This window comes from Squalius cephalus (assembly GCF_949319135.1).
Source record: "Squalius cephalus genome assembly, chromosome: 3".
Taxonomy (NCBI): domain Eukaryota; kingdom Metazoa; phylum Chordata; class Actinopteri; order Cypriniformes; family Leuciscidae; genus Squalius; species Squalius cephalus.
In genome coordinates, this window is record NC_137124.1 from 8831956 (window position 1) to 8846326 (window position 14371).

General features: G+C 37.1%; 1 protein-coding gene across 1 annotated transcript in view; it reads right to left on the minus strand.

Annotated features, from left to right (window-relative positions):
• Window positions 1-103: 103 nt before the first annotated feature.
• The window catches only part of fgf11a (fibroblast growth factor 11a), a 70284-nt gene continuing 56016 nt past the window's right edge, over window positions 104-14371 (minus strand). Inside the window, exons 4-5 of the mRNA XM_079867681.1 lie at window positions 11294-11492; window positions 104-8950 (exon numbers count right to left, since the gene is read on the minus strand). Coding sequence (XP_079723807.1) covers window positions 8814-8950; window positions 11294-11492 — 336 coding nt within the window. The 3' untranslated portion in view covers window positions 104-8813. The remainder of the gene's footprint in view (window positions 8951-11293; window positions 11493-14371) is intronic.

Here is a 14371-nt window from a genome sequence, read left to right on the forward strand (position 1 = left end):
ATTTACACACTCACAAGCAGAGAATAAAACAAACGACACTTTGGTTTTACAATCATACAAATATATTAGTTTTATTCAATAATGTTTAATAATACGTCTCCCATAGACTTATAGAAATAGATATAGATTCTATTGCAAATACGGGGCTGAGAGTTTATGCAGAATAGAGTATTAAGAGTAACAGTGAGTTAAATACTAAAACAGGAATCATCCTCCTCACTTTTTTTTTTTTTTTCTCATTTTAATTGTTAATGTGTCCAGTAAATATTGGTACATGCATGACTGTATTGGGTTGTTCCTTCCAATATTGCAAAATACCACAGATGTGCCGTTTCCGTCCAAGTGGTCCAGTTGCACGAAGCCAAAGTTCGAGCGATTCTGTTGAGTCTGTCCGGGTGGTTATTGGTTTCTGTAGCTATAAAAATTAAAAATAGTGTCATCGTGGCTTTGACTGGAAGACCTTTGCTTTGTCTCGGTTTGGAAGACAAGAGAAAAACGAATATGGTTTATTTTCCTTTCTTTTGGAAGACTTCCTTACAATAACTTGGATAATCCATGCAGAACATACAAAATTTATGGGATTCCTTCGATTTAAAGCAGACTCTCATTGTCCATAAGCACATCTCCGACTTGAACCGATGTGAGGTGGGCATTTTAATATGCACACACTTCAACGGTGACGGCAACAAACCAGCAGTCAGTTTTGTTGCAGGAGATCCCAAACAGTGTCCATTGAGGGTTTAAGATCATGATCTCTGTTGACCTTTAGATCAGGGATCAACATTCAACACGCAGACCAAGAGTTCGGGCCCATCGCCATTGGTCACCAATTGTCTTTTTGATCTTCCCAAAGTGAGCTTAAATGGGACCGTTTGCATCACAAGGTTGAATGGCAACAACTCATATCCACACTGTTTCACTGATTTATACCAAGCAAACACAAATAAAACTGACAACGACCTTTTGTTTTCAGGGACACAAAAACTGAAGGAACAAACAGACAGTAAAAACACTGACATATTGGTTCATGATTCATATGTTTCAAAGTGTCATGTTTAGGACCACAGACAGAAGGAACGAAGAAGGGACTTAAAAAAATAACTGATAATATATATATATATGTAATATTATAAAATTATAATAAAATATTTATAATGATTTTCTTAAAATATTACATATTCAATTCAAAATAATAAGTTATAATACCTATTTTATAAAAAATAAAAGTTGAACTGCTTTTCATCCTGTGAGATGGGGGAAGCCAAGGTTCGAGTTTTTATAGATTAGACTGTTACATTGGTTCATGTTTCATATTTTTAAAAGTGTCAACAAACGTCTAAAGAGAGATGGAACATTGTCTGTTAAAAAGAATAACTGATAATAATAATATAGTTTTATAATTATATTCAAATACTTAATATTCCATTCAAAATAAGTAATAATACTAAATTTTTAACAAAAAAAGACAAAACAAAAACAGTTGTGACTGTATTTGAGATTATTTCACGTAAAATTGAGCCAGGGGAGACTCGTCCAACATCATCTCTTTCCAGCCACATAAACAGCAGTTAAACCCTAAACTAAAGGTTACCTCCACGGGACCGTGGGAGAACTTTGTGATTATACTAAAGCTGGGATGGAGCTAAAGAACTCAGATTTCTAAAGGTCACTCTCGCAACACACATCTGCTGAGAGACTAACACCCCACTGCTGTGTGTGCAATGCAGATGTGCGTTTAAAATGCAGCAGAGTTTCTCTCTCGTGGTCACACACACACACACACACAGACAGAGGCAATGACATTCAGCTGAGGGGAAGCGTGGTACATTTGCACAGCGCTGTTGTGAGGGCTAAGAGATGTATCCTGGGGGACGAGACTTTGGTCGAAACATGGGAGGAGGGTTGAGTTTTTGTCTTTTCTGCTGCATTGCAGATACTGGGTTGGGGCTACTCCTCAAAGTCACGCACACATGAACGCACACACACACACACACGCACGCAAAGCAATTACAGACACTGATGATCAGTAAACACAGGGTCTCTGCAGCTTAACAATTCTCTTGTGTAAAATAATCTATCACACCACTGATGTTGAAAATATATCTTCAGAATCCACCTAATGCAAGAAGAAAATCACATCTATGCACTTCTCATGTCTGGAAAATGATGTAGTTCACTTTAACTGCTGTTGGTAATGATGATAAACTCATGTCTGATTGTCTATTAAGAGCCCAGACTGCAATAAATTATAACATGTATATGTTACACTTTATATATATGTCACAAACCACAGCAAACCACATCACTCTGGAGAAACAAACCAACAAAAAAAAAAAAAGAGAAAGAAAAGTAAATGTGCTGCATTTTAAAACCCCAAAGGATTCTTGCAAACAATATGTGAAAAAAATCCAACCAAAACTAAGTGCCAACTAAAACATTACCTGAGGAAAATATGAATTTTAAAACAGGCCGCTAGCAGCAAACAATGCAAACTTGGATGTTTTATAGATTCTATCTAAAAATGGACACATATAAAAATAATGTATATTAGCAGCACACACACAAACACAAATGATAGTGGCTTTGTTCACACTGCACACAAATCTGATTTGGTTTTCAAATCTGATGACTTTGTAAATGAGGCAATCCGATCCGTCTGTTCAGATATTGTAGTGAATATAATGATGTGAAGTGTCAGCATGATGCCAAGAGACTTCACCACAACCGAGTCACTGTCATTTAGAAAGGGGGATGGACATTTTGCGGTATTTTATGCATTAAGGCATATAGTGTGTCAAAAATGCTGACTACCAGTGATGGTGAAAGTTACTTTTAAAAGTAATGTTGCAATATTCCGTCAGTCCCTAAAAAAAGTAACTAATTACATTACTTAGTTACTTTTTATTGAAAGTAATTTGTTGCATTACTCTTTCTCACCTGGGCTTGCTTGTTTGTTTTTAATAACAAAAAAATTATATTTTTTGATAACATAAAGGCCTTTTCACACCAAAAGTGAATAAATTCACGTCTGTCCAGAAGAGGGCGCTGCTCAAACAAACCTTTCTGCTGTTCTGCTGTTCTGGATCACAGAAGAATAAGATGCTGAAGAAAGTTTATCTAAAGTCATTTTAGCTTATTAGTATGGCTGAATTGGATCATCGAAGGTCAGCAGCAAAGACATTGGTTAATAAAGTGAGATTAAATACATAAAGTACATTTGTGTTATTTCATGGTTTTTGTAATATTCTGAGATTGCATTTAACTGTTTTTATTCATTTTTAGGAATACTGAATCTGTTTGTGCAAGTGAGATTCGCATTAGTTACAGAAACCATCATGTTCACACACAACGCCTCTGCACTTACTCATGATTTCTCTCAACATGTGGACAGGAGAGCTGTCAGTCAATACATGGAGAAAAAAATTACTTGCATTACTTATTTGAAAAAGTAACTCAGATATTTTGTAATGTAAATTTAAAAGTAATGCATTACCTTACTAGTTACTTGGCAAAGTAATCTGATTACATAACTTGTATTACTTGTAATGTATAGTGCTCACTAGATAAGAAAAAAATAGAGAAAAAGAGTCTAAATACAGAGCTCATATAATTTTGAGCACTTTGTATGACGTTACACACATACTGAATCCCGATTAACAACAACAACAGCAAAAATGACGATCTGACTTTTCGGCCAGAGATGTCTCAAAAAGATTAAAAATCTGATTGATTTCAAACCACATGGATGTGGTTTGTTTTTTGATTTGTTTATGTTTTTGCTATTTTGCAAAAAAGAAAAGAAAAAAATCGGATTTTTTGCAGTCCGTCTGAACAAAACCAATAGGTCAGATTTGATAAATCTATCTGAAATAACCTGGAGAGAAAAATAACATCTGTTTTTAAAGCATTTATCGACAATGAGTCAATAAAAGGGAGTGAGCATGGAGCATATGGATCAACCCCATCCTGCAGCACAGAAAAAGGCAATCAGTGAAAAGGAAGACAACGTTTTAATTGTGTGTGTGTGTGTGTGTGTGTAAGGGGGGATCACAGTGTTCATGTCACAATAAATGATTTAATTAAGCACTAAATAATACTGATGAACGATGCATACTTAATATAATCATTTGCAAAAAGCTTTGTAATTGCAGATTGTTAATATTATTGCTTGGTAATTAATTCAATGTGTAATGTGTGTAACATAAACACTGAAAGTTGCTAGCTAATATATCAGTGTAGAGTTAACACAGCAAGATCAGTCTGTTAATTATCTGTTAAGAGCTGATTACAATTACACAGACTAACCCTAACCAATAACCCGACATCATAATGACTTTCTGACCCAATGCTCATCCGCCGAAGTGCCTGTATCTTTCTAGAAAGACTGGAACTCGTGCAAATTACAATGGACAGATAGATTAAACTTAAATGAAATACCTTAAATGCAAACATTAAATGCAAACATATGCACAACATTGATGGGCAACACACACACACACACACTGACAACATGACCAGGACATTCAAAGAAAGAAGAAACATAAAAAGACAGAAATATGATGTGCAAAAATGTCAGTTTAGTAAATGTATCAAATTGAAGTTTACAAGGTCATCTCTATCTATAAGTACACACGTACAGTGTTTTAATGGCTTGGCTATTCTGAAAAGCATTAGCCCTTAGCTTTCATCTTCTGGCCTCTGTGTTTATGGCTGAAAAATAGCAGGGAGATTGAGAGAGAAGCACTTAGCTGTGCACAGAGAGTGGTTTCATTAAAATAATTGTTAAATCACCCGATCTGGCCCTTATGCGCACGCCAAATATATCAAAGCAAAAAAAGTACTAATGTTCTTTTTTTCCCCTTTTCTTTTCTCTAATATTATGTTGTATTCACAATCAGCTCAAAGTGTCCCAAAGCAGATGTTATAATGGTAATGGTAAGTGGCAGTTATGGCATTTCATCTTCTTTTGTACTCAAGCATTGGATTAGAAAGCCCTTACAAACACAAGAGCCTTTTTCGCTCAGTCAGGTTACAAGTTAGCACAAGCCCCACCGTGACATTTCAAAGTTTGAAAGAAGAGTGGGGATTGGAGAAGCGAGACATTTAAAAGTAACTATCAATTTCATGGTCTAATTGTGATTAAACTGAATGAATGAACCATGCTAATCAAAGCACAGTTGTGCATTGCCTTTGTCATTTATTCAACCTTTGCTGTCTGTCCTGCTGAATTTTGTTTCAGTGTCGCATCCAGCTGTTACATAATCATGTGCTTTGGTCAACTTTTCCTTGATTGTGATTACAACAACACATGGACCTGCAAAACCTTACGTAAATAGCCCTTCAGATATTACTGAACCTTAAACTGTGGCAGCTGAGTGAGCTGTGGACAATGCAAGACTTAAAGATTAACTTTGCCAATTTTCAACCCGCTTTTTCTTGTTACAGTGTCGGTAGGATATGTAAAAGAACAATGTTTACTTGTTCTCCATGTTACCTGGACCGAAAAATTGGCCTGGAACACTGTTCGTAGGCATATAGTTTGAAATGTTGACTACAAACATGGAGGTTTTTCAGATTTTCTGTCGCACCGCTCTCTCCGTATTTACGATTCTTTGCACGACTGCCTACACCGGTCTGGATCCTTCACTGGAAACCGAAAGTAACTCACTCCCGATAAACGTTGACTCTTTGAACTCTTGCACCCGCGATCAACACAAGTCGACACCTATTTTGATGCTTTCAAGTCATGTTGGAAAGATCATATTTACGAGTTGAATGCACATGAACGGCAACACAAAGTCATAAATACCAGAGGGAAGCTCAGGATTTTCTTTGAGCCACGATCTGTACGAGTCGGTGGCGTGTCAGTGTTGTCAATACAACAATATTTATAGGTATTTAGCAAGCAGTGACATTGTCAGGCTTTTTTATATACAAGAAAATAAGCTACGTGCCTGCACAAAATATGATAGTGTTATGTAATACAACCATATGATAGAGTTTACAGTGGCTTCCTACCTTATTAAAAACATAAAAAAGCAAGACACACCTGATCCACATTCTTTGGTCTTCATTTTCTAGAAGTAGAGTTAAAAACCTTGCTGTATTTTTGTGTAGTTCATTAAGAGAAGGTACACCGCCATCTTGGTCCGACGAAAGTGACTTGAACGCACCTGTCGTAAACACGACTTCCCAACTCGTAAATACGAACTTCCCAAGAGGACTTGAATGCAGCAAAAGTTTGCTAAGAAGTATTTCCTACTAAAGCAAAGCGGTATTTGACTCTGGTAAGCTTATCCACAGCAGATGGTGGGACTGGCCTTGGATGGCAACATGCCCAGTGCATTATGGGTAAGTTTTCCTACCTATTTAGCATCTATTTTCTCAAGTCAGGTAGCACAGATTTATTTTTATGCACCTTTCTACTCTACAGGCTGCCGGATGTTATTGAAAGCCCGTGCGTTTTGCCAGTGGCAAAGTCTCCCTTTAAGAAAAGCTATAGAGTCTGAGATGAGCAATGTTGCTTGCAAAACTACAAACAAATTATAGAGTATGAAGTAAAATCAAGATGCCTTATAGTCTTATTGATGTGTACCTAGAAGCAATGAGATGCAGAATATTTGAAAAACAATCTGCTCGAGACGTTAAACGCAAACACAAACTTCTAGAACGGGATTGTGCATGACCTGCGGGTGCTGTGAACTGTAAGCTGGGAAAGATTGACATCCTGATCGAAACGTTGAAGAATTTCGCAAACATTCCAGATTTTTATAGTTTTTCCACTTTGGTCTTAATAACTTTGTTTCTCCCAATAATGCATTGCTGCAGGGGACTGAACCTATAATTATCGCAGACATAATTTCCTCAACACCAGGTGCACGTTATGAGAAATTATTCAGCTCAGCAGAAGAAAAGTTTGATTTTTGCACTTTGTTTAAGCTCTGCTCTTGATACCACAGTGATGATATAACCAGCAAGTTCTTTCTGTAAGGGACCCTTAATTATGTTTTTAAATAGGGAACATTTTCTACTTCCAAAATTATATTATAGCTACATTATATACACAACCGTTTAAAAGTAAACAACTCCGTCACAAAAATATATATATATTTATATATTTATATATTTGAAATAAACTATTCTTTCAAACTTACTCTTCATCATAAAATCCTGAAAATCATATTTTCCTCAAAAATACGAGGGAACACTGCGGTTTTCAAACTTTATAATAATCAGAAATGTTTCTTGGGCAGAAAATCATCATATTAGAATGATTTCAGAAGGATCATGTGACTCTGAACACTGGAGTAATGATGCTGAAAATTTAAATTGTAATAACATTTCACAATATTACTGTTTTTACTGTTTATTTAATCAAATAAAGTTTTACTTTTTTCAAAAACATAATAAAAAAGCTTACCAACCCTAAACTTTTGAACGGTCGTGTATTATTAAATCATATTTCTGTAATGTAGGTGATATGCATGAACTGCAGGACTATTATTGCAAAGGAAGAAGTGCAATGTGTCACCAGGTTCCCTAATAGCACTCAAAACACATTTTCATTTACATACTGATATTATTAACAACTGGAGGTCAGACGTTACAGCTCTGTTTGTGCAAGGATTCCCAAAACGATTCCCTATGAGCTCCCTACGGGTCCAATTCCCCGGTTTTATCAGAAGAAAATAAAGCAGAATTGGACTTTTCAGCACTTGTGTTGTTTCATTTGGCTGGGTGAAGTGCCTTTGCTCTCAGGCAAATGTAATAGAATAAAACTGAATGTAGGGACATGAACTTTGGGAAACTTGCAGCCTCGGTAGTCAGCACATCTACTTTGAAAAACCCTGCTCTAAAGCAACACGCATGCTAAGAAGGGAGGAGAGCGAGTGCAGCTGTACCAATATTGCTCTCTGGGCATATTGCAATGAGGAAAACAACGACTTATCATAACAAAATAAACAATAATGCCACCCTACTCCCTCTGATATGAGTCATCTTACAAATGATATTGTATTACTGTTCACGCACACACTCACACAACCACACACACACACATCCACCCTCCACAGACTCATCAGCGCAGGAGCCAGTGAGCATCATCATCCTAAGAGGAGGGGAACTTTTATTTAGTTAGTTATTTGGTGTGTGTGTGTGTGTGTGTGTGTGTGTGTGTGTGTGTGTGTGTGTGTGTGTGTGTGTGTGTGCGTGTGTGTGTGTGCGTGTGGCTACATCCTTAATGTTCCCCGGGAGAGTGTGCGGGGCTTTTCCTGTGTTGTGAAGTGGAAAATGGCTTCTGTCTCAAGCTAATCAAAGTGCAGAAGAGGTAGAGAAGGGAGAGGAGATTACAAACTAGGCTTAGAGATGGCGGGGGATCTCTGTAAAAAAAAAACAGATTTGGGGGATCTATAAATGCCTGAACAAAGGAAAAGAAAGGGTTTAAATGTCAAGCACGAATCGCTTCACAAAGAGGATGTGTTTCTTCTCGAAATACGAAAAAAGGAGAGGAAGACGAAGATCCTTTCTTTCAGGTGTTGCTGTTCTTACAAAAGTGGCACTGCCACACTCTGACCCCAGACCATTACGGTTATTATTGCTCAGTGTTCCCTTGGTTAGGGAAGCGGGAGAGACCAAAAAGGAAGTGCGCATTAGACCTATCGGCAAGGGTCTTTCGAGCCCTGATGCATTGTTGGAAATGTCAAAGTTCTGAGGATCGGTGGAGGGACTACAAAACATTGTTTGTACCAAACCTCCCGTGCCACTGTTGGCGATCATGGTGTGTCCGTGCAAATGAAGCGTTTCTTCTCCTGCCGCTAGGATGCTGTGGGGACGGGAAGCACTTTTTCTTTCTTGCCGTTTTTATGGACGGGCGAGTCTGAGGTTTTGGCTGTTTTCCTAGGCGGGCTTTGCTCAGCAACCTCATGTAGCGATGGCTCCCTGTACATGGCAACTGGAGAGACAGGAGAAAAAGAGAGACTCTTAAAGGGACAGTTCACCCTGACATGAAAAGTCCGTCAACATCTAACCACAGGTAACGTGAGTTAAGTAATCAGATTAAGTAACAAGTGAAGTTACACATTACTTTTACATTTACAGCAAAATATCTGAGTTACTTTTTGAAATAAGTAACGCAAGTTACTTTGTTTTTCCAGGAATTGACTGACAGCTCTCCTATCCTCGTGTTGAGAGAAATCATGAGTAAGTGCAGAGGCGTTGTGTGTGAACATGATGGTTACTGTAGACTAATGTGAGCAGGCATTTACTCATCACACTTGCACAAAAAATTGCACATAAACAGTATCTCAAAATGAATAAAAATACTTTAAATATGCTTTATGTATTTATTAATCTCACTTTGCAATGTCTTTGCTGCTGACCTTCGATGATCCAATTCATACGGAGCCCCTAAAGGGACATGGTGATGGAAAAAATATGGGATCGGATGGGAGGGAAAACATATATTTCAATGCAAAGTTTTGTGTTCCCCTGAGAAACTATGCGTTCGCTTGCAAAACTTTCTTCTTTGTGAGCAAACGCAAAGTTTACCAGGGAACGCACATTTTTTGTGAAGGAACGCAAAGGATTTATGAGCAAAATTCAAGTTTCTCAGAGAATGCAAAGAGAAGCATTGAAATATAGTTTCCCCCTTTTTTTCCCATCACCATGTCCCTTTAGGAACTTCATAAATTCAACCGTACCAATAAGCAAAAATTACTTTATATAAACTTATGTATAAAACATTTTTTTTAATAGCTGAAGTAAGAGGCTGCATTCGAAATCGCATACTTCCCTACTATATAGTAGGCGATAAACAGTATATCAAGAGTAGTATTATGTCTGAATTCACAGTATAAGAGTAGGCATAAAGTCCTTGGATGACCTATCCCTTCGGTGAGATTCGGTGAGAAGTGTGTATTTGATGGACACTTCACTGTCCCATGAGGCCACAGGAGAGGATTTGTGAATGACAGGGAAGCGACGCAACTGACGCTGGTAGATCACATGATAATGACAACATGGAAAATCTAGTACGTCCAGATTACATATACTACAAACATTCATACGTATGTTTTAGCTGTCGTGAATTATCAGTAATTACTTACTCAAAATAAGTACCTACTCAAGGGAGCATGTGATTTCAGACGCAGCCATTGTGTTAAACTTTCTTTTCCTGCATCCTTTTCTTCTGCAGTCCAAAATGGCAGCACAGCTGAAAGGATTGTTTGAGCTGCACTCTTTACTGTACAACAACATAACGGATTACTTTCCATAAACAAACGTAATTAGTTCAGGGCTCAACCATAAGGACTGCCCGATATGACGCAACTCTCACTGTCTCTTACTGAGAGATCTAGGAGTTTTTAAGGGCTTTTTGTATGCAATAACACTTTCCTTCCACGAAATGCGAAATACCTCTAGTTTTGTTTTTTTCCAGCTACACTGCTTTCTTAAGGGCCCGAGTGTGCTCGTTATACCACGGCTTCGGACTATTTTCCTTAATCTTCTTTAAGCGCAATGGAGCAACCATTCATGTGAAAGTTTATCATTTGCATGTGTTTTTAAGCCTTGCCAATTTAAATATTCAAGCGCAAGAAGACGCGAAAGAGAGCTCGATTTCAATAGTGTGAAAAGTTTTGTGTGCGCACACATTCGAAGCACGCACCCAGCTCTCTTTCACGTCTTCATGCACTTGAAAGTTCATATTCACACAAAAGTTCGTCAAAAAATGCCGGTCTCTGTGAGTATCCTTGTAAACATAGTGTGTTATATCTTAAATGAACATAAACATATCATTTAATTATATGTTCTTATTTCATTACTGACAGTTTACATGTCTTTAACAACATTTGAAATTTAGGCAAGTAGTTTTTGGTTTCACAACCGTATTTATTAAGGTTATGGGTTCAAAACAATTAAAATTTGATTTATTTATGACTTTTTTGTGGTGGGCAAAATGTTGGCAGGGCAAGTAAAAAGTAAAAAGCACTGCATTTAATTTGCAAATCAGCAGCAAATCAGCATTTTATAATGATTTCTGAAGGATCATGTGACACTGAAGACTGGAGTAATGATGCTGAAAATTCAGCTTTGATCACAGGAGTAAAATAATTTTTTAAATATATTAAAATAGAAAACATTTATTTTAGATTGTCACAGTATTTGTACAATATTTTAACTATATTTTTCATCAAATAAATGCATAAAAAACTAAAAAAAACTTACTTACTGACCTAAAACTTTTGAATGGTATCAACAAATGAAAAATAATATAATGTTTTAAACAAAGACGTACCCTCTATGAGCTTGGGCAGGAAGTGAGCAGCTCCTTTGGTCTTTTTGACCCGATTTCCTTTCATGACCTGTCCGTCCCGGTTAATGCCGATGTACCAGGCCCGACCCGACTGCGTTTGGCGGTACAAGATCGAGGAGTATGTCACATAATAGTTCTCAAATACACACTCCTTAAACTTACACTCAGGCGTGAAATGTTCCTGTAACAGAGATAACACAGATAGTGAGTTAACCAGAAGAACAGACTGTAACTGCTGGCTCATACTGTATATAACACATATATTGAGTTCAGCAATATCGGGAGGAAAATGGGCCTCACATTTCACTGCGACAGAATTGTGAAAGCATTAGTGATCCGAGGAACAGTAAATGAGGAAAGCGAACCCCCCTACACACTTTCTTATTACACATTTATCGACCACATGTGCTCTGTTCAGCGTAATCCCAAACTCAGACAAATTCCCAGACTCTCTTCATCCCTGCTGGAGACTCTCTCCCTCTCTCCTCCCATCCCATCTGTCTCTCTCTCTCTCTCTACCACCCTGTCATTTCGTAACCTTGTCAGGGAACAAACCAATTTCCAGGATTGATTGGGATCCTTGGTGTGACTGGTGAGCAGAGCAGCTGAATAAGGGGTTTACTCCTCTTCCTCTCTCTCGTGCTCGGATGTGTTTGTTTTGAAACACTCCTCTCTGTCACCAAAGTAAAATCGAGCCTTCTTCATAAAACAGATTCATATTTTACCTGATTGCATATCTGTAATTAAATCGCGTCCATTCAGGCTTTTGAACTTCCTGATGATTTTGATAATTGTGACTCCTGTGTTAAAGTGCCCTATTAAAGAAAAACATGTAATAAATAATAACAATTATTATAATATTATTATATGGGAAGTATTTAAAATAATGAATAAAATTAATATAATATAATATAATAATGAATAATAAAATGTAGTTGCATTTATGGAAAGACTGAAATCATTTCATGCATATTTTTTCAACTTTCATCAAGGCTTGAACTGTACTTTAAACATCTAAAGAGCTCAAATTAAAATGAAGCGTTCTTCATTAAACAGGTTCAAAATGTACCAGGCTTAATAGAATATCTGTAATTAAATTAAGGTCATTCAGGCTTTTGATCTTCATCATGGTTTTGATAGTCTTAAAGTATAAATTATTATTAAATATCAATATACTACAGGAAGTATTTTAAACACAAAACATTTAAAATAATGTATTAATATAATAATAATACAATTTAATTGCATTTATATCTTTTTTAACATTCATCAAGACTTGAGCTGGACATTAAACATCATTCAGAGTAAGGAGCTCAAAGTTAAAGTCTATGCCAACTTTAATTATTTAATCATCCAAATTTAATTGAACTGGCGCTTCCAGCTGAAGATGATTGAGTCTGAAAGCATTAGTGTGCCGAGGAACAGTAAATGAGGAAAGCGAACCCCCCTACACACTTTCTTATTACACATTTATCGACCACATGTGTTCTGTTCAGGTGAACATACAGTAAGTGTCTACATCCATGTTTACAATCCCAAACACTGCACCTAACAGAAGATATTTTTACATTTTTTTATTTTTTTTATTTAGACCCCTTCTATTGATATCAGGTTGATATCAATAGATATGCCGATTGATATAAGGCTGAGAAGAGAGTTTCAACCAGTATAACAAAAAGTGTTTATGAAAAACATTGCCCAGCCTAGCTTTAAGGGATCCCTGTTGTCCTCCATAAAGGAGAAGAGCGATGAGGTTGACCTCTGGTGTTTTGTCCTCCAGCCTGCAGTTCTCTCATTCACCAGCAGGTGTCAGAGCAGCACACGAGGCTCCGTGTGAGTGTCTTCATTCTGCTCAGACACTTTCACTGGCTTCTTACACACCATAACACAGTCTCTCTCACTTCCTTTTTTCCCTCTCTCCCCTGCCCTTTTAATCCAGGATTGTGTGATTTAGGGAAATCTGACTATTACAGAAGGATTTTTTGACATGTTATGTTGCATAAAGTTAATGAAGATGCAGAATGCTTGAGAATCTGCAGAATCCTCTGAATCCACAAACATCCCCTAGCAATCAACAGAGGACTGGCATTCTGACAGGAGAGATGCCTCATCAGCCTCTTACACAGGCACAACATTTACACCAACATTTAAAGGGATAGTTCACGCAGAAATTTAATTTCTGAAATGAAAATTTGAGAAATGAAAACTCATATCGCTCCAAACCTGCTCACCTTTTGCTTTTCAGTGGAAGGAGGAATTTAAAAAAAAACTTCCATGCATCTCAGACTTTTAATATAGTTACATATAGACGACTCTTCTTGTCCCTTTTTAAGGTTGACAGATGAGATCACTATGAACTGTAGTTGAATAAAAAAGAATCTCAATATATGAACAATAAAACAACAAAGGGGTTATTTATTTAGAAATAAATATATATTTAGTCTTACTGTATTTTGCTAATCAAAAATCATATTTTTGCTGCTATTATTTAGCTTTCACGAGTGAGGGCCAATTGAAGCAATTTAAACCATGTATTACATATAGCATATCCTAATAAGTGGTGACAACTGATTAATTTATTTTATAAAGCCAATATTTACTCACATTTGCCTTTTAGCGAGTTTTGTGGGGACCAAAAAAAATGTCCCCACAAAGACAAGGGTTTCAGACATTGCCATCTTTGTGGAGACATTTGGTCCCGATAACGTAGGGTTTACCCCCCCCCCCCCCACACACACACACACACACACACACATACACACATACACAGTTCTTGCTTTTACATAAACTTTTCACTGCTATGACTGTAAAATTAATTGAATTGAGGTGAATTGATTTATACGTAAGACCGCAGCAAAACGAGAAAATGAGAATTTCCTCTAAAAAAAGGCAATATAAGACTTTGATTTAGCCTGATAGATGTGTGCACTGGTATGAGGCGATCCAAAAACTGCTTACTAAGAACGTGTTTAACACACCAGTGAGCATTGACGAGCTTGCAGAATGACAGGGGCATGAGGAAGACATCAGATGGACAAGGTGGGAGAAAATGTAACGAAT